Genomic DNA, 23,632 nt, shown 5'->3' with positions numbered 1-23,632 from the left:
AGTTTCTGGACTAACTCTGGCACCTGTCAGTCAGGCCTCAAAACTTCGTCTATCAGGGTACATGTCAGTGCGGTGGCCGCTTTCCATAAAGGTGTCAGGGATGTACCTATTTCAGTACAACCCCTTGTAACACACTTTTTGAAGGACTTGCTCCACCTTAAACCTCCAGTGTGCCCTCCGGGCCCTTTCATGGGACCTCAACATGGTTTTGGGAAGGCTCATGAAACCGCCGTTTGAGCCTCTCCAATCCTGTGATCTCCGCTATCTCACTTGGAAAGTGATTTTTCTTTAGGCGATCACATCCACTCAGTTAGTGAGTTACAGGCCTTAGTCACCTACCCGCCTTATACTAAACTTCTGCAGGACCGGGCGGTACTCCGCACTCACCCTAAGTTCTTACCTAAGGTAGTATCGGAGTTTCACATTAATCAATCCATTATACTACCCACCTTCTTTCCCAGGCCTCATTCAAATCCAGGAGAACAATCTCTGCATACCCTTGACTGTAAACGTGCTCTAGCATTCTATCTAGACTGTACAGCTGGCCACAGGAAATCCACTCAATTGTTTGATTCCTTCGATTCTGTCAAATTGGGTAAACATGTGGATAAGCAGACACAGTCTGCTAACCAGGAGGAAAGAATTTCCTTTTGCTATCGGCATGCAGGCATTCCGCTTTAAGACCGTGTCAAGGCACACTCTATCAGGGCCATGGCAACATCAGTAGCGCACCTATGCTCGGTGCCGCTTGTTGACATATGTAAGGCTGCTACCTAGAGCGCTCTCCACACCTTCGCAGCCCATTTTTGTTTAGACAAGGCTGGCAGACAAATTCCATCTTCGGCCAGTCTGTGCTACGCAACTTATTTGCGAACTGAGGTACCAACACCCTTCCACCTGCCCATTAGGGTTCTGGATGCTCTCTACCAAATTCCATCCCAATCGTTGTACCTGTTGCACGTCTTGGGTACATTTGGTGCATTGCTCGGGCATCCTCTGCTCGGTACTCACCCATATGTGAGGACTAACATCCTACTTGTCCTGTGAGAAAGCAGAGTTGCTTACCAGTTCTAACTTGGCCCAATGCTTAATATCTGAGGCTTGGTTAAAAACAAGTAAATTGATATTAAATTCTTCCAAAATTGTGCTGCTATATTTGGGGAATGGTTATTTTGGTAAACTTTTTAAAACTGATTGATGTTGACTTGATTCCAAAACAGGAGGTAAGATCTCTTGGAGTTGTGCTTGATTTAACCTTAAGCATGGAAAAGCACATTTTGCAGATGGCTTGAAACTCCTACTATAAAGTGAAAATGTTGAGCTATATTAGACCTTATTTAATTTGTGTGCTTTAAAGTCAGTGGCATAGGTGTTGGTACTTTTGTACATTGATTATTATAATGTGTTTTGGGGACTTCCAACAAAATTAATGCAGAAGATAATTCAAAATATGGCAGCATGGTTAGTGACAAGTAGTTGTAGATGAACATCTGCAGGTCCATTGCTTTTAGGACTTCATTTTTTCCCAGTTAGTGCGAAAATACTTTTAAAAATCTAACATGGCATTTAAAATTATGCGAGGTGAAGGTCCAAAGCAATTGAAAAATTGTTTGAGGTGGTATAAGACCAGCAATTATTTATGGTCTGCCAACAAATATCTTTTGCAAATTCCGGCAGTTAAAACATTTTGTCACTCGAGTTTAAGGAGTAGATCTTTCTCTTCACCATCCCAAATGTATGGAATGATCTCCCATTAGCTTTAAGGAAAGAGAGATCTTTTAAGGTTTCAGAAACTATTAAAAATCTGGTTAATAAGTAATGTTTCTGAAGAATTATTTATTCATTTATTTGAATAACTGGTTAATGTGTAGTGTTCGTGAGGAAGTATTTATTTATTTGAAGAATTATGTTTATGAATTGATTTTGATCTGTGTTCAGTTTTGATATGTTGTACATCGCTTATGAAGATTTTTATCAGGCAATTAAATGATTTTAAATAAATGCAATTCTTAACTGCTGCTTAGATGTTACAAAATAATGCACATGCGGATATGGGTTTTAAACCAGTGTTTTGGGCTCTCGGAATGAAGGAGTTGCTGGTTTAAGGATTTGAAAGGATTAAACAGACCTGCAGTTCTCTAAGACCAATATTGCTGTGTTTCTCTTTCTTAGCTCCAGAGATAGTGAACTATGAGCCCCTTGGTCTCGATGCGGATATGTGGTAAGTTAGCCAGTTTTCATTTTCCAAGGTCGTGTCTGTCATTTCTTATGCCAGTTACCTTATTTTAATTGCATCATGTGTTTTTTTTTCTTTTTCTACAGGAGCATCGGTGTAATAACTTACATCCTGTAAGTGCAACAATAATTTTAAGTGTTACATTATATTTAAAGTACAAGTTAATATTTTCCTTCTCAAAAAATGGCATTTTAAAGGATGTTTTCTCTGCTACTTGTTTCTTTTCCTTCTCAAAAAATGGCATTTTAAAGGATGTTTTCTCTGCTACTTGTTTCTTAAGGATTTATCACCAGTTCTTCTCCATCCAGTGAGGCATTCTCTTGTTATAAAATATATCAAGTGGTGCTCCAGGCACTACCTCCAGCACATTGTGGCTCCTGGTGATAGCTAAAGTTATGTCCACTTTCTGTCAGTTCCATGCAAACTGTGGGAAGAGAGAGTGGTACTGGGAGTGTGGACTCTCTGCATTGACATTCTAGAATCCGACAGTCGCTCAGCAGCAAATGGTTCAGAGGGAGATACTTCATGAGTATCTTTTGAAATCATTAGAATTAGGGCATCCCAACAGAGAGGTTCCAATAATAAGACAAGTAGTCCATGTCCCTATAAGTAAAGAATCACCTGAGATAAAAGATTCCGAATTATCCCTGACAAACACACTTTGAAATGTTTGTATACTAATGCCAGAAGTCTAAGAAGTAAGATGGGAGAGTTAGTATGTATAACATCTCAGAGACGTGGTGGAAAGAGGGTACCCAATGTACAAATTATATCACATTGATGGAGAAGAGCAACTTGGTAGCGGGATGGAGCTGAATTTCTGTGATGGCATAGAGTCCAACAAGATAAAGATCCTGCAAGGGACTAAATGCACAATCAGATCTTTATGGGTAGAAATCCCTTGTGTGTTGGGGGAATGGAGAGTATAGCGATAGGATTATACTACCTTCCATCTGGCCAAAATGATGAGATGAACAGTGAAATGCTAAGAGAAATTAGGGGAAGCTAATCAAATTGGTAGTGCAGTAATGGAGAATTCATTTACCCCAATATTGACTGGGTAAATGTTACAGGGCATGCTAGAGAGGGAAAGTTCCTGGATGGAATAAATAATAGTTTTATGGAGCAATTGGTTCAGGAACCGATGAGAGGGAATAATTTTAGATCTAATTATCAATGGAGACCAGGATCTGGTGAGAGGTAATGGTGGGGCTGCTTGGCAATAGTGATCATAATATGATCAAATTTGAATTGATAGGAAGGGGGACAGTATTAGTTTCCCCTGCTACCGACTAACTCATTTTTACAATAATCTTCTTACTCACAAACATATACCAGAGGCAGACAATCGATCTAAGATTGTCCTCCTCCCGAAACCGGGAAAGGATCCCTATGATGTGGGTTCTTATTGGCTGGTCTCATGTTGATATTAAAATTTTAGCGCCTATCTTGGTCACCCGTCTCAATGCTATCCTTCCCGAGCTAATACACACTGACCAGACGGGCTTTGTTAAAGGACGGCAAGGGGTACAGAGCGTAAGGCAACTGATAGCGGCCCTTATCTATCATCCCCAGGCTGAGGTGCTGATCCTAAGTCTAGATGCAGAAAAAGCGTTTGATTCCCTGTCTTGGGATTATTTGTTTTGGGTACTCCAGTGCTATGGATTTGAAGGAGAAATTATGCATTGGTTACAGGTGCTTTATGCCAACCCTAGTGCTAGACTGCTAATCAATGGTGCTTTGTCCTCGCCCTTTTCCCTGCACTGTGGGGATGCGTCAGGGATGGCCTCTCTCTCCCCTGTTATTTGTCTTAGCGATCGAGCCTTTAGCTGCCATACTTTGAAGTGACAACGAATTCTGGGGCCTGAGAATTAGTAATCATGTATTGAAAGTGGTGGTTTGCTGCTGATATTCTTTTATAGGTCGCCCCTGGGTGAGCATACCCGTCATAGTTTTGATTTTCTCACAATTTCAACAGAGAGCAGACTTACGAATCAATTTCTCTAAGTCTGAGGCATTACCCTTAAACCTGCAACTGCAGGCAACTTGGCCCGGAGCTTTCCCCTTTCTATGGGCTTCTGGGAAACTAAAATATTTGGGGGTATGGATTCCTAGAGATCTCACCGCCCTTTGATATGAATATACGGGAAACAATCACGAATATCTGAGCCCAGCTGCTGGCCTGGCACCCTCTACCCCTGACATTCTTTGGGCGATGTGCGCTATTAAAAATGGTGATTGTTCCTAAACTTTTATATAGGCTGCATATGCTCCCTATTTGCTATCTACTGCTGATTTACAGCGGTTACAATCCGTTTTCCAAAGCTTTATATGGGCTGGTAAGAGCACGTATTAAGCACCAGGTCCTGATGTGCTCTAAGGAAGGGGGAGGTCTTTATATCTCCAGAAGTCTGGGAGGCCATGTTGCTTGCCAGATGTGTTTTGTGGGAGAATGGCTTTTAGATTCTTACTCTTATTGTCAGCAGGGCTTGCTTACTAATATGTCTGCTCCATGGTCTCCTTTATATCTTCTGCAAGCCAGTCCGCAGACGATTCGGACCGTGGACACCACAAAGGTGTTCCTTCGACCTTGCTGGCGGGCTTGGCGGTGGCTGAGGCAGGTGGGCTCCTACTCCTTACTGCTGCCACTAGTGGGAAATAACGACTTTTCACCTGGTCTCAATAGTAGTGCCATATTCCAAGCTTGGGCCTGTAATGGTCTGCCATTTATTTTCCATCTCTATGAAGAAGACAGCCCAGTGGTCCGAGAGTTCGCCTCTATGGCTCGTACAAACCACCTACCGTTGAAACACTTTTCTGCGTATCTGCAGATGCGACATTATCTCCACTCCTTTCACTGGACACGAGAGCGATTCCAGCAAGAGTCCTCCTTTGCTAAAAACATATTTGACACCGCATACTCTGGCAACTCTATTAAGGGATGGAGCACCTTGAGCAGGCAATATGCTACAACAGAGTTCTTAGATGCGCTTGCTGCTTACTGGTCGGCGGTATGGACAGAGCCAGTCACTAAGCCCTATATACAGTTCTGTTTTAAGACTTTGCACTATCATATCCCAGATTTGGGACTGTGCAAATTGCATTTCAGAATCCTTCATCATACTATCTGCGATAATGTGCTTCGATTCAAAATGGGCCGTCTGTCCTCATCGCTATGTATTAAATGTATGCAAGAGCCAGGCACACATGTTTAATCGGCTTTTCACCTGCTCCAGCCTTGAGTCCTTTTAGTCTACCGCCTTGGAGTTCATCGAGAAATGTATTGACAGGCAGCTCCCGAAATCAGGTAGACTTCTTATAGCGGGTTCTGAAAGGGTCCTTACCTACCTGCTTTGTTTCCCACGATTGTTTCGGAAGACTTGCTATTCTTTTAGCATGCAGAGAGATACTGTCGGGATGGAGTGACCCTCTTGCGGTACCTCAAGTGATTGCCTGGTATCGTCGGGTGGCAGCTCTTATGCAGCTGGAGTGGATGGAAAGTGTCAAGAGTTGCACGAAACCTGATAAGAGATACTGTGAGAGTTAGTCCCAATACTACCATCTTTTACCTACGGATACACCAACCAGCCTGGTGGCGGCCGGATACCGGGTGAGTGGGCCGGCTCTTAGGGCTTAGGCCACAAATTCCCATTTTCCTGAGTTGAAGGGAAGCATTTGGGATTTGCAGTGAGGGCTGTGGCTCTTTGTATCTCCATGTATTATCTGTTCATATGCTGGGTACAGAGTTGTTGGTCTCCGGGGAGGCTTAGGGAGTAGATAGGATGTGTGGATTGAAAGTTAGATGGATGATTGGCTGGAAGTGTGGGGCTGTCTGTGAGTGAGTCAGGGGATGAATGGGGGTGTGTTTTTTGGTATAAAAATGAAGATTGCATGCTGGTAATTATAACAGAGCAATGGGGGAGGACATGACTGTTTCAATTTTCTCAAAGACTACTCGCTGTCTCTGGTTTTGCTTGTATTTGTATGCGACTGTTCTGCCTATGAGCTGCATATCTTCTTAATAAAAAGGATTCTGCTAAAAAAAGGAAGGGGAGACAGTAAGTAAATCTATGGCTCCAGCACTAAACTTTCAAAAGGGAAACTTTGACAAAATGAGGAAAATAGTTTAAAAAAAAACAAACCCTGAAGGGTGCAGTTACAAAGGTAAAGAATGTGCAACAGGCATAGACCTTGTTTAAAAATACCATCACAGGGGACAAGATGGATGTAAGTCAGTAGACGCGGCTCTGCTGTGCTCTGTTCCCTTTAATTTCTTGTTTTAATCACTATGGCATCAAAGAGAGGAAAAATTGGGGGTTTTCCCGCTGAACCTTCATTATTACCCAGCCAGATTGTTTCCTTCGGCTTCTGTGAACCCTGAATTTCTCAGCGGAGAGGTCCCCGCTGAAGCAGCCGGTGAGGGAGCGTCTGTGCTTCCTGGGGACGATGTAATCCCTCAGCCTCTGAGAACTGGTTCTTCCGCTGACTGAAAGACGCGCTTCCTCCAGGGATGCTACCGAGATGCTGGCAGGCATATCGGCGCCGGTGCCCGTGCATGTGGGAGCTGAGGAGGTTACAGCATCTTCTGTTTCAACCTTGAAGGTCTCCGATGGGCCAGTGGTGGCTGGAACTGCATTTGTTTCTTTCCTTCCAAAGGCATTGGGCAGATAAGAGGTCAGGATAATCTTCTTTCTGAACTTTTCTTTTTTGTGGTACCAACCCTGCAGGAATCCTTTTGGATGTCTCCAGAGCTGGCGGTTATAACACTGAAATCGTTATGGAAATTAATGGACAACTTTGCTAAGATTTTGTGTCTCCATATTAAAAGTGGAGTCAGTTGTTACAAAATTAGACCCTATGGTTACCCAGCATGAAAATTCCATTCAAGAGCACTCAAGGTGACTTGCTGCAGTTCAAAAAGATACCCAGGGGGTCCAGTCTGTCTATTCAGGATAATGGAGCTTTATCCTGCAGGCTTGAACTGTTGGAGAATTCTTCTCATCATATTAATCTCAGGATTCTGAATTTCCCCGAGATTTTGGATAAACGTCCTATGGTTACCTTAAATATATATTTCCTTCAAGTTCTAGGTAATACCACCCGAAGATTTCCTTCTATTAACAAAATAACTTTTTTGCCGTCATCTTCTCAAGCTTCTGTGGGTGTTTCTGCTGTGAATCAATTTTCTCTGTTGAATCTTACAGAATTTTTAGAAACATCAGGTCTGGAAATTATAGATAGGGCCACCTTATTAGTATCCTTTGTTGCTGATTCATATTTGTCTGAAGTGATGTCTGTATATTTTCGAAATTTAAATTCTCCTTTTTACGCTCAAAATCTGAGGATTTTTCCAGATATTTCTAGGTTTACCCAGCAAAGGAGAAAAGTGTTTTTTTTAGGTCTCGAAAGATACTCTTGATTTGGGGGCTACTTTTGGATTACGTTACCCTTACAAATGTTTTGTAAAGCTTCGTTCGGATACTTTTCTTCACACCTGAGCAGCTACAATCCTTTCTCAATGCTAGGAGGGTTATTATCTCTTCTACAGCTCTGACTGATTCATAGTATTATATGAAGTCCAATTTTAAGATGTAGGGTTCCTTTACTTGGTGATGGCATTCGGCAAAGTCCCTCACGAGAGGCTTCTAAGAAAACTAAAAAGTCATGGAATAGAAGGTGATATCCTCTTCTGGATCACAACCTGGTTAAAAGACAGAAAATAGAGTAGGATTAAATGGTCTGTCTTCATAGAGGAAAAAGGTAAACATTGGAGTGCCTCAGGGATCTGTACTTGGACTGGTGCTTTTTAATATATTTGTTAACAATCTGAAAAGGGGTATGATGAGTGAGGTGCTTAGATTTGTAGATGACAAAAATTGTGCAGAGTAGTTAAATCTCAAACAGATTGTGATAAATTGCAGGAGGACCTTGTGAGACTGGAAGATTTGGCATCCAAATGGCAAATGAAATTTAATGTGGACAAGTGCAAGGTGTTGCATATAGGGAAAAATAACCCTTACTGTGGATACACAGTTAGGTTCCACACTAGAGGTTACCACCCAGAAAAGAGATCTAGGCATCATAGCGGATAATACATTGAAATCGCTGGTTCAGTGTGCTGTGGTGGTCAAAAAAAGCAAACAATTGGGCCGATACAGTACAGTGTGCTGTACTGTTAACCCGCCATTGGTGCGCTGTACTGTTAACCCGCCATTGGACATGTTTTCCCTTACCCCTTATTCAGTAAGGGGCCGAAAACGCGTGTCCACCCTGCCGAACCTATAGCGCCCTCAACATGCAAATGCAAAGGTAGGCGCTAATTTCTTCAGGCACCGGGAAAGTGCACAGAAAAGCATGGCGATATTAAGTCTGAGGTCCCGAAGGGTAAAAAAAGTAAAAAAAAAAAAATTTGAAGTTGGCCCGCGGCTGTCAGGTAGAAAACCAGATGCTCAATTTTGCCGGCAACCGATTTCCGAGTCCGTGGCTGTCAGCGGGCTTGAGAACAGACACCGGCAAAATTGAGCGTCGGCTGTCAAATCCGCTGACAGCCGCCGCTCCGGGCCAAAAGGAGGTGCTAGGGACGTGCTAGTGTCCCTAGCACCTCCTTTTGCCTGTTTCTACCGCCGGGCCTCATTTAAATACTGAAACGCGCGCACAGGCAAGTGGCCTGTGCACGCACTGGGAGAGCGGGCGTTCGCCCGCTCTCCCGCGGACTTTACTGAATCGGACCGAATGTTAGGAATTATTAGGAAGGGAATGGCAAATTAAAATGGTGGATGTCATAATGCCTCCATAGTGAGATCACACCTTGAATACTGTGTGCAGTTCTGGTCGCCACATCTCAAAAAGATATAGTTGTACTGGAGAAAGTACAGAGAAAGGTGACCAAAATAAGGGGGGATGGAAAGGCTCCCCTATGAAGAAAGGCTAAAGTGGTTAGGGCTTTTCAGCTTGGAGAAGAGACGGCTGAGAGGGGGTTATGATAGAAGTCTACAAAATCATGAAAGGACTTGAACGGATAAATGTGAATCAGTTATTTACTCTTTCAGGTAAATACAAGGACTAGAGAGCAGCTCATTTAAAACAAATTGGAGAAAATTCTTTTTCACTCAATGCATAATTAAAATCTGGAATTCATTGCCAGCGGATGTGGTTATGGCAGTTAGTGTAAGTGGGTTTAAAAAAGGTTTGGATAAGTTCCTAGAGCAGAAGGCCATAAACTGCTGTTAATCAATAAGGAATAGTAGCATGGGATCTATCTAATGTTTGGGTACTTGCTAGGTACTTGTGACTTGGATTGGGCACTGTTGGATGTGTTTGATGGACCCTTGGTCTGACCCAGTATGGCAAATCTTATGTAACTAAGGCCTTGTTCTGAGGACAGGGCAGCACTCAACTTTGTTCAAACAATTGTTTGAAGCCCTATGAAAAGCTTTTGTTCTACTTAGATTGTATTTTCTGTTAAATGCATTTCGGTTCCAAAATCTAGAAAAATATTCTTTTTGTCCGCTTTCCTTATCTGATAATACATGGCCAAAGTGGCACTTAGTAGAAAATAATAGCTGTTCTTTCCTGTGTGTTTGTGTAACAGTTTAAGTGGCACATCGCCATTCTTGGGTGAAACCAAGCAGGAAACATTAGCAAATGTGTCTGCTGTGAGCTACGAATTTGAAGAAGAATTCTTCAGCCATACCAGTGACCTGGCCAAAGATTTTATAAGGAGGCTGCTGGTAAAGGATCCAAAGTGAGTCGACCTGCAATTTGTCTTCTTTTATATCTACCATTTGTGACATATACAAGTTTAGTTCAGTTTTGCTTGTGTTGAATATACTGCTTTTAATTTGTCATACCCAGCATGCGGAAACAGAGGTCAGCAAATAAGTTGTAGGTGATGTGTTTTTTTATTGCACTAACTTGATACATCTGTAGCCTGCTCTTAAAAGCAGTCCAGTGAAAAGGCATCACCTATAACTTATTTGACCTTTTTATTCCTGTCTCTCCAAGCGGACTAAAAGAGCAAACAGCTTTGTTTGTATGCAGTACAAAGCTAACACCCTTTTCCATGTTTCTCTGTACAAGGAAGAGAATGACAATCAAGGACAGTTTGCAGCACCCATGGATCAAGGTCTGTTGGTTACATTCCTTTCCTACTAAACCTTCATTCTGTTCAGTCTGTGTCTGTGGTGCTTACATTTTGTTAAGTATTTGCATTTTCTCTTTTAATAAGACTTATGGTGTAAAACAGACCATGTGAAACCCACATCACCGCCTAAACCTTGGCTTTTCACAAATTACCCCATAAAGGCCTAGATTCATCATTTTCATATAAATTTCACGAGAATGGCACCCGCGATCAAAAAAATAAATAAATAAAAAGGCACGGTGAAGGTAATTTTCCAGATACCGCATAGCTATTTTATTGCAATGTGAGTTAAATTTATTGCTCCTGCAGTATTTTCACATCACAGGCTGAGAAGTGCCCAGACAGGCTTTTATCGCATTTTGGGCTGCTGCTGAAAAAAGAGAGACTCGTTTATAAGGCTCTCATATAAGTAAACTATTTATACCACTGTAAGAGGGGTAACTAGAAACTCTGTTTGAGGTTTTGGTAGTGGCCTAGGTTTTGAAGGTCAGTTTTACATGCACAGTCAGATACTAACAGCACAGTACATATCTGTGAAGATTTTGTGATTGAGTGATGAAAGTTACATAAACATTTGATTTGTACATTTGTACTCTCAACCTAGCCTGATAGCAACTAGGTAGAGAGGGCATCAAGCATCCCTCTCCGAAACGGGATTTGTGATAATTATCACAAATCCTGTTTTGGGCATAACGCCAGGAAAAAAAGGTGTTATTTCCGGTGTTAATCCCGTGATAGTTTGCATTACGCTATCACATGCAATGTTAAGAACTCCTCGTTTTCATAAACTCCACCCAAGCTCCTCTTATTTGACTAAATTTGTAAAATTTGCATACGCATGTCGCAGTGTTATTTATCGCATGCATTAGGGCGTTATTGCGGGCGTTAGGACCTTTTTGCAGGCATTAGGGCCCTAACGCAATTTGATGAATGACCCCACCCCCACCCCCTTAGGGTACTATAAGTAATATGAAAATGTATTGCATGGAAAACGAGGTTAAACATATGGGAGTGAATTTTCAAAGGAGTTGTGCATGTAGAAGCAGAGTGTGCCGTAGCAATTTTGAAAAGCCCATGTACACACGCAGTCCATCAATGCATGTAAAACCTTTTGAAAATGACCTCCTTTGAGGTTACCCTTCCAAATGCCTGGGTAGCAACTTACAGGCTTAAAATGTTTCTTTCCCATCTATATATTTAACCAAGTTTGTGACTGCTAGTCTTGTATGGAATTTCCTAACTTGTAGAGCTAGTATTCTGTTACTTTCAATCTTAACTGATAGGGGGTTTTCTGAATTAAACTATTAAATCTTGAGTATAAACATGTCTGCTTTTGCAAACAATCTGATCTTTCACAGAGCTACATTTACTTTTTATAGTATCGCTTATAGGAAACCATTTCACATTTAGTGTCACTTCTGCTTGTATGAATTTGCAGGTCTTGATGGTTTAAATAACTGCATTCCTATAATAGGTCTTTAGTCTTTGTTACGTTAGTGGAAACTTAACATAGTTTCTCAGCGTATGAAGTGCCTTGTATTCACTTTCCCTGCACCACTGCAGATTGAAGTATTGGTGCAGAGTAAAAACATAAAATGAAAATTTTCCTGAGCTATTTCTAAAGCTTATATATATATTTTTTTTTTTTTACTTTCTAGTTATTTTGCATCCAAAAACATATTACAATTTGTATTGTAAAGTGTAAAAATGTACCTATTTTACTTTCCTGTTGAATGCAGGTTAAGCTGTGAGCTGAATTAGACAGTAATTGGAATTCTTACAAAAGTCGTACGGTGAAAGCAGTAATCAGTTTGACATGTTTAGAAACTTTTTTTTGCTTTTCATTTTAGCCTAAAGACACACAGCAGGCACTCAGCAGAAAAGCTTCTGCAGTAAATATGGAAAAATTCAAGAAATTTGCTGCACGCCGAAAGTGGAAAGTAAGACATTGTCAGATGTAATAGAAATCACATTTACAGTCATGGCATTGGCTTTTTGAGATCAACATCAGATATGTTTTCACTGGCCTAAAAAAAAAAATATATTTTCAAACTAGTGTATGTTTCTGTTCCTGAAAAGATGGCAGCTAGTCCTTTCAAAATGTATTCCAGCATGCACAGGCAACACATGAAGCTTGGAAGGAAGTAGTCTGACTTTTATGGACTTATCCGTTTCACCTACCAATCTAGGTTTTATTTTTATTTTGTTCATTTGCACTTGGGATAGTGGTTGAACTTGCAAATAAAGCAACCTGTCAAGTGGTAAGGAGAAACAGAATTGTGAGTGTAGTGAGGCCAATAACGTGGCCAGGCATTAAATAGGGAGTATTCCCACATGCCTTGAAAGTGGTAAAGACTTCCAGCACACCAGAATAGTTTTGTACCTATCTTCATGACTGCAGTCTGGAGTGTGTTTATTCTCCTTAGAAAATATTTAATTTAAAAATGTTTTGTTTTAGATTCAAAATGTCTTATAATTCAGCCTGTTTATAAAAAAACATTAATACTAACTGGAAAATTTGGCACCGAAATGACAGATGAAATATAATGTGGATAAGTGCATGGTGATGCATATGGGGAAAAATAACCCATGCTATAATTACACAATTTTAGGTTCCATATTAGGTGCTACTACCCAAGAAAGAGATCTAGGCATCATAGTGGATAACACATTGAAATCATCGGTTCAGTGTGCTGCGGCAGTCAAAAAAGCAAATAGAATGTTGGGAATTATTAGGAAGGGAATGGTTAATAAAACAGAAAATGTCATAATGCCTCTGTATCGCTCCATGGTGAGACTGCACCTTGAATACTGTGTACAATTCTGGTCCCCGCATCTCAAAAAAGATATAATTGCGATGGAGAAGGTACAGAGAAGGGCAACCAAAATGATAAGGGGAATGGAACAGCTCCCCTATGAGGAAAGACTAAAGAGGTTAGGGCTGTTCAGCTTGGAGAAGAGACGACTGAGGGGGGATATGATAGAGGTGTTTAAAATCATGAGAGGTCTAGAACGGGTAGATGTGAATCGGTTATTTACTCTTTCGGATAATAGAAAGACTAGGGGGCACTCCATGAAGTTAGCATGTGGCACATTTAAAACTAATCAGAGAAAGTTCTCTTTCACTCAACGTACAATTAAACTCTGGAATTTGTTGCCAGAGGATGTGGTTAGTGCAGTTAGTATAGCTGTGTTTAAAAAAGGATTGGATAAGTTCTTGGAGGAGAAGTCCATTACCTGCTATTAATTAAGTTGACTTAGAAAATAGCTACTGCTATTACTAGCAACAGTAGCATGGAATAGACTTAGTTTTTGGGTACTTGCCAGGTTCTTATGGCCTGGTTTGGCCACTGTTGGAGACAGGATGCTGGGCTTGATGGACCCTTGGTCTGACCTAGTATGGCATGTTTTAGATGTCTGTGAAAGTGATACTAAAAAGGCATTAGAAATGCTAATACTCATGGATGATGTCAATAAAAGCTACTGCCAAATGAGATTTTATATCTTGTTTGGACCTAAGCGATACTGTAGAAGTTTCCTTTGTAAAGGGTTAGGCAACTACGTCATCTCTGGAAGCTGTAGCTGTGCTTTCAAACTTAATTGGTCAATAGTGTTGGGGTTTTTTTTAATTCGTTTAATACAGATGGGTTTTGTCATTTTAAGGCTTTGAAGCTTGGCCTTCCAGAGTGAAAAGTTATTTTGTTTTGTATGTCAAATGATTCCTGATGCCACACAAAAAATATTCCAAAACAGAAGTTTAGATTTTTTTTTATGTCCTCTTTCCAAGATCAGACATTGATTGCAGCCTTTGTTGTGTGTAATTGCATGAAAGGTTTCTTTTATAAGCTGCCTTATTTTTTAGTGCCTTTTGAAAATATTACTTTTTCTTTCTTTTAAAGCAATCAGTACGTTTAATATCCCTGTGCCAAAGACTATCAAGGTCCTTCTTATCCAGAAGTAACATGAGCGTGGCCAGGAGCGATGATACCCTGGTAAGCAGTTGCATTTATTTTTCTTTTCTTTGAGAGTCTGAGTTCTAGAGGCTATTATTGGTCTTGGACAAAGCTGGATTCTTTGTATGTTTCCATGCCTTTTATTGGATCAAAATTAGAATTATCCAGAGATGTATATTAGCTTTTGAGATGACAAACCCTTCTTGAGAATGTTTAGAATTGAAAAACCATTTCAAATTACAATAAATGTGTACAGACCTATCTGCATAGTTCATCCATGTGACAAAATGATCCAGTTCATGGAAAATTAATACAAGGTATTGGAGGCAATAGGTTGAATAGAAGGTTTGCATAAACAAATTGTATGTCAGATATTGGGCTTGGGATGTTACACATGGGATACATATCCTTACATAAGATTGTTTTTCAGAAAGTACATTTTAATTGCATTAATACACTGAAGAGTCATTGATTTATGAAATTGGCTGATAGTTATTAAATGAGTCAATTTTGTGGAACAAGATGTGGTGATTAAAAAAAAAATTTTTTTGAAGTCAGTTTATCTGCAGCATGTGTGTTAGGACCTTTAGGACTTATATCCTATATGCTTACATTGTGCATCTCCACTAGCCTATTTTTCCAGGAGCCGTGGGGGGAGGGAAGAAACAAACATTGTAAGCTGGATCCTGTTACCCTTACTATTCACCATATGTGAAAAAATATTTAAATTCTGATGTCATGTCAGTCACAGCAACACAACCTCCACTACTAGGCAATTTGTGATGCAACACAAAACCCTGCAAAAAGCTCTCTCGGAACCCACTGTAGCAGATCTACTCCAAAACAGCATTAACATCGAAGATCCACAGCAAAATCCTTCCTATGAAAAGGCATCACTGCAAGGGGTCCTAGAACACCAGTACATCTCCTGTTGAAAAGTGCAGATTGGAAAACAAAACGAGCTGGATGGCTATAGATCCCTGCATAGTAGGAGAATCCTTCTAAGTCACACACACATACACAGCACAGAGATCCTCACTAAATACAGAATAAGTAATCACAAATTAGAAATGTGCAAAAGCACTTAACTAGAAACTACAAGAAACCAGGCTCTGCAAGCAGTGCAACTCTGGAAAAAATAGAAACAAATGTAATTCCTCCTGTACTATGCAGAAAACAGATATTAGAGATTCACTTTTCCCAAAACAGAAAGAGAAAATGAGACTTCTCCCTGAAAGAATGAATGGGAAAAACTGTACAATCATCAGAGAAACAGCTATAAGTGGAGAATGTCATATTCTGCCACCAAGCCAGCAATGTTGTCTGATCGGGGACAATACTGTTCATTATCAGAGTGCCGCTGTTTTCTTTATTGTGCTTTTAATACTTTTTATTTTTCTTAATATTATCCTTTGCCTTTCCTTTGTTTTAACCACTTTATGTATGACTTGGGCACCACACGTGCAAGTTGTCCTACCAGTAAAATTTCCTGCCTCTGAAGATGAGTGGCTGGGTTACTACTTCTGTTTCCTTAAGTGGAAAGATGTCATTTTCCTTGCTGTCCCTCCTCATATTACTGAAGTGGGCAGTGAGTGATATTGGCTGTATCAGTATAACCACATGAAGGAAATGCTGCTGATATGGCCAGGGGAGAAATTGTTTTACAGGCAATCTTCTTTAACCAAAATAATTCAAAGCAAACATTGCCCTGTATGTAAGCCAGTTTCAGTGATTGATTGTGTTCAGAAGGCAGAACTGAAACTGACACAAAAAAAAGGGGGGGGGGGGGCGGCTTTAGGTAGATTTTTCTACATCGCAGCTGTCGGAAGGAATTCAAATTATGGCTCGTCTTCATCACGCGTGACTGGCTTTTCCATTAATCTGCCTGTGGGGTAGTTTTATGCACTGATCAGCTTGTGACCACGTACAGCTGAGACTCTGGAGTTGCAGTAATGTGATTTTTACAGACTGTGACAGGACCCTTGTGCGGTTTGCTGTTGGTGTACACATATGGACCTGTGCACTACCGGCCAGGTTCACCAAGTAAGCGCTTCCTCTCCCCCACCCTGTAACGTACCAGAGGCACACATTTATTCCACTGTACCTTAAGCATTGATCTAGCATAAAACTGGGTTGTCATGGTGGAGAAGATGGGTTTCTACCTGTTCTTCAGCATCCATACCTGTAAGGAAAACACTCTTGCATGAAGATGCTCTTGTTGGCTCAGCCAGTGTCTCTCTCTCTCCTTCCAGTTTTTCTTTTGCTTCTCCCTCCATAATCCCATGGCATGTTCATCAGATTCTGCCCCATTATTGCTGAGAGCCACAGTGGTCTAGGAGGAGGAGTCATTCATAGAGGTGTGTGATTGCAGTGGGGTTTTACTAATGGCATTCTGCCTCCCTGGTGTATGTTTACTGAAACTTACTAGACTGTGCATACCAGAAACAAGAGGTGAATTGGACTTCCACAAGCTTTTAGTTGAGTTCTTTGCCCAATATATGGTAATAAAATACTTTTAAAAATTATCAAGCTTGCTGTACCTAGGCTGTTTTACACAGTTGCTCAATGTTGTAATTACTGTGGATTTGGGGGGAAAGATTCAAAATGAATACTAAAGGGTTTTTTTGTGCCTAAGCATGGATCAGGCTGTCATGCAGTATCACTTGTAAGAATGTTGCAGGAAGTTGTTTTTCAGACAACAGCCAACAAGGACTGAACTACACAGTCTGGGTAAACAAATAAGCATGGGGGTAGCGATTACTAGCCTGATACATCACTTTGAATGCGTATACAGCGTTGCTCTCTACTTCTGCAGCAGGGAGAAATGTGGAAAAAAGGATTTATATTCAGACAACATCCAACAAGGCATGGATCTGTGCAGTCTGGGTAAGCAAGCATCGGGGTAACTTGCTTGATGCGGCGGTTACTACCCTTAACCATTAAGCCTTATGCTCACCTTTGATGCAACTCCAACATTACTCTCTGCATCAATGGCAGGAAATTTGAATCAAACAGTTACTGACAAGGGCCCTGAACTTGGTGGTCAGTGAAACAGATAAGTATGGGAAAATAAGTGTGGGAGCTTGCTGGGCAGACTGGATGGGCCAATTGGTCTTTTTCTGCCGTCATTTCTATGTCTATGTTTCTATATTTGCTTGGCTTTGTCCTAGTGTCACACTGTCCTGTCACATGTTACACAGGCACATAGTGATCTTTTTTTCTTTCCTCCTATAAATGGTGCTTAATTATAATTTGAGCACAGATTAAATTTGTGTAGGTACCCCTTCCCCTCCCCGGTAAATCTTTTAGCTGGAGGCCTGAAAACCCACTAGCTGTCCGCCCCCAAGTCATCCCACCTTCAGTGACCTTTCCCCCCGCATCCTTTAGCTCCCTATTTACCCATTGAGCCAGAGCCTTAAATTACTCTTGCTCAAATGCATTACTCTCTTGCCTCCCGTGGTAACCTCTTTCCTCGACTTAAATTCATGTACATAGACCTTTAAGCCTATTGCTCACACAGTAAGCCCTTAAGTATCCTTTATATTTATGAACCTTTTGGCTTTTCGTTCTTATATGTATTATGCTCTTTACCTCCGTTGTAACTCTCCCACCATGTATATGCCTAGCGCTAGGTTCTTGTTCACACTATAATAATGTTGTTTGTATCTCATGTTCTTTGTACTCACCCTAGGCGATAGTTCAGTTCTTATGTAAACCGGTGTGATATGTATTCTATACAGGAACTTCGGTATATAAAAGTTAAAAATAAATAAATAAATAAAACCCTCTTGGGGGAAGGCTTACCTTCAGGGCTCAAGGCATCTTTTACTGGTATGTCATCAAGGACACATTTGACGTGAGATATAGTGTTCTAGTATTTTAACATCTTTTACTGAAACAGTTCAAATAGAAATGTTGCAGTTGTATAGTCTTCAAGCATGTAGAATCTGCAAACAGATACTGAGATTTAGTAAGGGGATCCCCTTACTCCTTTTTCTGGGGTTTAAGGTTCCTTTGTATAGATGCCGGGCTCCCTACCTCCCAAGGACCCTTTTTAGTACCTGATTTTTCCAAAGCTTGACTCTCTCATCCATTCCACCCTCCTTCTGTCCTGGATCAGAGCACTGAATGGGCAATTCTTCTCTCCCTTCTCCTTTCTCCTTTCTACACTTAGTTATTTCTGGACAGGCACTTAACACTCACTCCTCACCGGTCCTGCGTAGATCTTTTTTTTATTCAACCACAACTCTGAACAGGGTCATCTTCCCCATATAGAAAGGCAAACCCAGGGAGAGAGTTCTACTCCCTCAGAGCCGGGGATATTCTCGATCTGCACGGATGAATTTGTCAGAAACTGTTCCTTTATAGCAAAGTGTCAGAAGCACCCCCCGCAGGCCCTCTAGAATCACTATATAGAACTCTGGAGCAGGGGGGACAGAAGCAGGGTTTTCTCCCTTCCCAAACTCCTTCATAGACGAGACTGGACTTCTTTCACATTCAACTCCAACCCCTTACTCAGAGACAAGAGGCTTTGCTGCCCCTGTTTCCCCGATTCCTACCCTTCTGACCAGAATATTCTCTGGCTTCTCTCACCAGGCCCCTGACCTGCACCATTGTGGCCATTCCCAGAGGAAAGTGGTTTAATGCATTTGCTACTCTGTTGCGCTCAATATGTTCTCTACTGGGAGCTGCATAGACCTTAGTGAAGGGACCATAGACCTCTTTGCATAAGTAAATATGAAAACAGGAGGAGGGAAATAAGAGATGGGAAACATTTTTCCTTCATTTTACTACTTATATTTTTTCCCTTTTTTCCTTTATTTTTTTAAGGTTTTCCCTTTGTGCTGTGAGGTTTTTTTTGTCTCCTGTCCTTTGCGTCTTTCCTCATCCATCCTTTCCTTTTTACCATAGTCCTCCTTCCTCCAACATGTTTTCTTTTTCACCTATGTCTCCCAACCTCTGTAGGCTAGAGCAGTGGCCATACCTTTAATATGGGCCTGGCAGCGGGTGCCAGGAATGAAATTTTAGTTGTCCATGTGATCAGGTATCTTGGAATTCTGTTTGTCAGATTATTGATGATGGGGGACGGGGTAGAATAGCAAAAGGCAAAAAATTCATTTAAGCCCTGAAGTGTTTGAAAAGCCGTTTCCTAAAAGAATATTGCATGGTGTCCAAGAAAACCATGAACTAGAGGAATGTGAGTGAAGACTATCAACGTTTTAGGAAAAATGACAATGCAAATATAATAGGGCCTGTACAATATTCAGTTTGCACGTTAGAACCATCTTGCATGCACTAAAATAGTGGGCCATAAAATGAGGCATAATTTTATGTTGGCCCCAATATATTACTTGTGGTCTTGCTAAAATTAAAGTACTCACAAATATAACTGGATATTAGAGAAGAACAATGGATCAGCTTCTTTTGGAAGAAGTCCTCTATGATAAACATAGCATTCTTAAGTATATATTGCAGCTTCCACAATATTGATTTGTTGATGACATGGGTGTGGGCAAGAAAAAGGGGAAATACTGAAAATAGGTCTTTATAGCACACTCCTCTCTGTTAGCAAGCCATGGTTGTGTGAAGGAAGAAACTGCCCAGAAATTGCTGTAATTAGCTTGTCTGTATGTGATCTTGATATAGAGGTAGGTTTGAGTATTTTTATAAGACAAAACAAAACCTTTGATATATTCAAATATGCAATGAAAACTGAAGCTTCCTATGAAAATGAGGATGAGACCTCAGAAAGTGAGTTTGCAAATACTGTAAAAACAGAGCATACATAGAATTAAAATCATAGGTCAAAAAAAATCTCCCAATCATTTTATTGAAAAACAAAATATTTTTAAAAATGTTTGTTTAAATTAAAACACTTACCTTGAGAAAAATCTTCTTGATCATATGCATAGAACACAGCTCCCAAAACGATCGGCTTACTATGGCTATAGAAACAATTGCATGTTGACAGCTAACATTTCACTTGTAGCTGCTTTAGGGCTTAACCTAAACAAAAACAAAAAAACCCATTAATATAATGTATGTATGTATGTAATCATGCAGCATACTTACAGCATTAAATCTTCAGCCAATCCCAAAAGCAAAACTGCTCTCAATCACAAATTTCTTTTTAAAAGAAGCCCAGATATGTGCAGTATTATAAAGGCACTCACTCAAGCTCACATGATGATTCCACATTATTCACTTATTTACAATTGGATGATTATAATAATGAAAACTTGAAACGTTAATTTAACCGTCCCAGGAACCAATTGCTTCAGCCAAAACAAATGTTTTGTGTTATAATAAAATGATTGGGAGGTTTATTTGACCTGTGATTGTTCTATGTATGCTCTGGGGTTTTTTTTGTTTGTTTTGTTTGTTTTTTTTTACAGTATTTGTATACTCCCCTTCTGAGGTGCTTTCCTGCTTTTTGTAGGATGCTTCAGCTTTCATTGTATGAATAATACTTGAATAAATCAGTGAAGGTTTTATTTTGCCTTATTTACATTGCTGTTTCACTTTTGCTTGGCTTTTTTGGTTGGATTTATGAGTTTTTTTATACCAGCAAGGATGGCTGGAATAGAAGCATCATGCGGATACACAATATATTATGGTTATAGTACTGCTCCTTGCTGCCCTATTGCCTTCTGTATTTGTGCCGATCTCTTCCTATCCGTAGCATCACTTCCAATTCCAGTTTAACAGCAGAAAAAGATGCCCTTTTAAAGACCTCTTTAATTTTCCTAGAAACCAGCTAAATGTATGCCTCCTTAATATTTCTTGTAATGCTAGCTTTATTGATATTGTAACCAAATTGATGAATCAGATATAAAATAAGCATAAACATAAGTGACAACAGCGAGTTATTCATAAAACTTACTCATTCACACTACCCATGAATACCGCTTATATACCAAAATCCATGCAAAAAGCCTTAACCCTAGCCCTTAGACTTTAATCATCAGTACTTCACATTCACCATAGGAAATAATTTCTAATCAGAAGTAGCAAGTCTATAGTGCACAAGCAAACAAATTTGCATGAAAAAAACCCAATTTATAAGAATTTTTTTACTCAAAATCCAGTTAAAATGTTTCAAACATTAGACCCAACAAAGGCCTTGTTTCACCTAATTAAAAGCTTCATCAGGGGAGCCATATTCCTAAAAAAAAAAGTTTCCTTTTAGTTGGTATGAAATGAGGGAATTAAGATCTTGTTAGGCTGTTATAAGCCTGTATAGATTTCCAAATGTGTCAAAACTGCTGTTAGTGTAACACATCTTGCACATTAAAATACCCATGATGGAAATTCATGATAGCTTCATTTCACTAGCACAAACGGCTTAACATGCTTCCCATTAATAGAATCCCACAGCACCTTGCTCTTATCTCTTCACAAAAATGCAGTTAAGATCCATGGTGCTCAAAAATATACTGGTGTGATTCAACAGTTCATGTTGAGGCTGCTAATTAAAATGCATATTGCCACTTTCTAAATCCACTGCGTTCAACTGTATAATGGCTGCAATTCATCAGTTCATATCGTGGCTGTTAATTAAACGCATGTTGCCACTATAGAAAAATGAAAAAGCTGTATTAATTCAAACACATTTTCACTCCTATATAAAACAATACCTCAGTTCCTTGTGACCAGTATCCTGTCCCAAACCATTCCCAGCAATACCATTAGTTTCTCTGCCGAATTTAGAATATATTTGTTGTATGCTGAAATCTAGCATTCTTGTATAGATAAGAAACAAGTACCCTGACAGATGATCTGCTCAGTAATTGCTCCATGTAATACAAGTATCTTTTACGGCACTTTTTACATCAGTGATTTCTTCCTTCCTTTTCCTCCATTCCCACATCTCATCAGTCCATATTTTCTGATCTGTTGAGATGGTGACTACGTAACCTAAATAGCTGTTCAGCTGCTTAGCTCTCACCAAGCTTCCCACAAACCAAGAGCATAGCAGCTTATTCCTCCATTTTGTCTCAGTAATATATCTATTCGCTCCAAAATGGCGAGTATCCTATGATGCCAACTCAGCCATAGCAACTATATTTATGGAACATACTTGTGCAAATACCATAATCCTGAGCTTAGAACGTTCTCGAGGACTTAGATGAGTAAGTTAGTAAACAAACATCTCTGTGCTGTTTAACAAGTAAGATACATTAAGCTTTGCTGAAGGTTTTAGGCCTATTGGCATAATTTATCCTAGATTCCATCTTTGCATTATAATTTGTTGTTTTACACTATAGTTGTAGATAACTGTTTTTTAGACCTGCTTGGATTCATACAAATTGAACATTTTGTGTAATGTGTATAACAGATGCCTACCACGTCTGTTAATTGGTTAAGTCTTTGGGGCCGTCTGGCTAGAGATGAATTTGAAATTTAATTCAGCCAAGCTTGAGTTCAATGGAATCTTTGAATTGTCCCCAGATTTGCAAGGCAAATCAGTAACTTTTCTTGGTGGACATGCAGGACAAATCTAGCCACACAAGTGGCTATGACACCCTTTGGTGCTATATGGAACACACACTCCAGAGCTCAGAAAGACCTAGAAGTCTTTTTGAGTATGCATGGATGTTCCCATGTGAACTCTTCAGTCCTCTTTCTTCCATCAAAGGGAAAATAACACTTTTTGCTCTCTCTCAGCTGATGTATTTTTCACACTTTCACTTTTTTCCTTGGCATTTTTGTTTTAATTTAGTTTTGTTGTTTTTCATTTGAGCCTCCTCAAAAAAAAAGTTCTTACCTGAAATAGCAACGTTGAAGAAAAGCTCCAGATCAAGTAAAGACCTTTCAAACGCTGTTCTAAATGCAGGCATAAGATGTCCAGCATTTATCTGCGTGATCTGTCTTTGCTGTCTGGGCTTCACACATGATACAGCTAATTGTTCTAAATATTGAAAAATGTCCTAAGATCACTCATATAGAGAGCTTAAGTTAAAATATCAAATGTAGTCTTCTGACGAGGAGAGAAGCTTAGATATACTGGTACTTAAAAAGGAAAAGTTAATCTCCTAAATGCTATAGTAACAATTCACTGGGCTCCCATGTGGAATATAAGAAAGATAGGAAGAGATCTCCATTGGGATGAGCAACATCAAGACACGCTATGCCAAATCCCCTCTGTGCTGAAAACAAAGGTACCATCCACATCTGATACAGACAGGTCAGCGCCGAAGATCCTTGAGGCAGTAGTTAGCTGCACCATCCACTTTAGCACAAATGTTTAAGGTGCAGACATGTTTCAGCACTAATGCAATTCTTCAGCACAGAGAATCA

The 23,632-nt window shown here is 40.1% G+C and overlaps 1 protein-coding gene across 2 annotated transcripts in view; it reads left to right on the top strand.

Moving 5' to 3' along the window:
- DAPK1 (death associated protein kinase 1) overlaps positions 1 to 23,632 on the top strand; it is a 391,735-nt gene that overhangs the window by 225,839 nt on the left and 142,264 nt on the right. For both annotated transcript variants that reach the window (XM_029617004.1, XM_029616996.1), the window contains exons 6-11: positions 2,173 to 2,221; positions 2,323 to 2,349; positions 9,828 to 9,980; positions 10,316 to 10,361; positions 12,230 to 12,319; positions 14,279 to 14,371. In XM_029617004.1, the coding sequence (XP_029472864.1) occupies positions 2,173 to 2,221; positions 2,323 to 2,349; positions 9,828 to 9,980; positions 10,316 to 10,361; positions 12,230 to 12,319; positions 14,279 to 14,371 (458 nt within the window). The remainder of the gene's footprint in view (positions 1 to 2,172; positions 2,222 to 2,322; positions 2,350 to 9,827; positions 9,981 to 10,315; positions 10,362 to 12,229; positions 12,320 to 14,278; positions 14,372 to 23,632) is intronic.

The sequence above is a fragment of the Rhinatrema bivittatum genome, chromosome 1 (genome assembly GCF_901001135.1).
Source record: "Rhinatrema bivittatum chromosome 1, aRhiBiv1.1, whole genome shotgun sequence".
Taxonomy (NCBI): domain Eukaryota; kingdom Metazoa; phylum Chordata; class Amphibia; order Gymnophiona; family Rhinatrematidae; genus Rhinatrema; species Rhinatrema bivittatum.
This window is presented reverse-complemented; position numbering and strand designations above follow the sequence as displayed.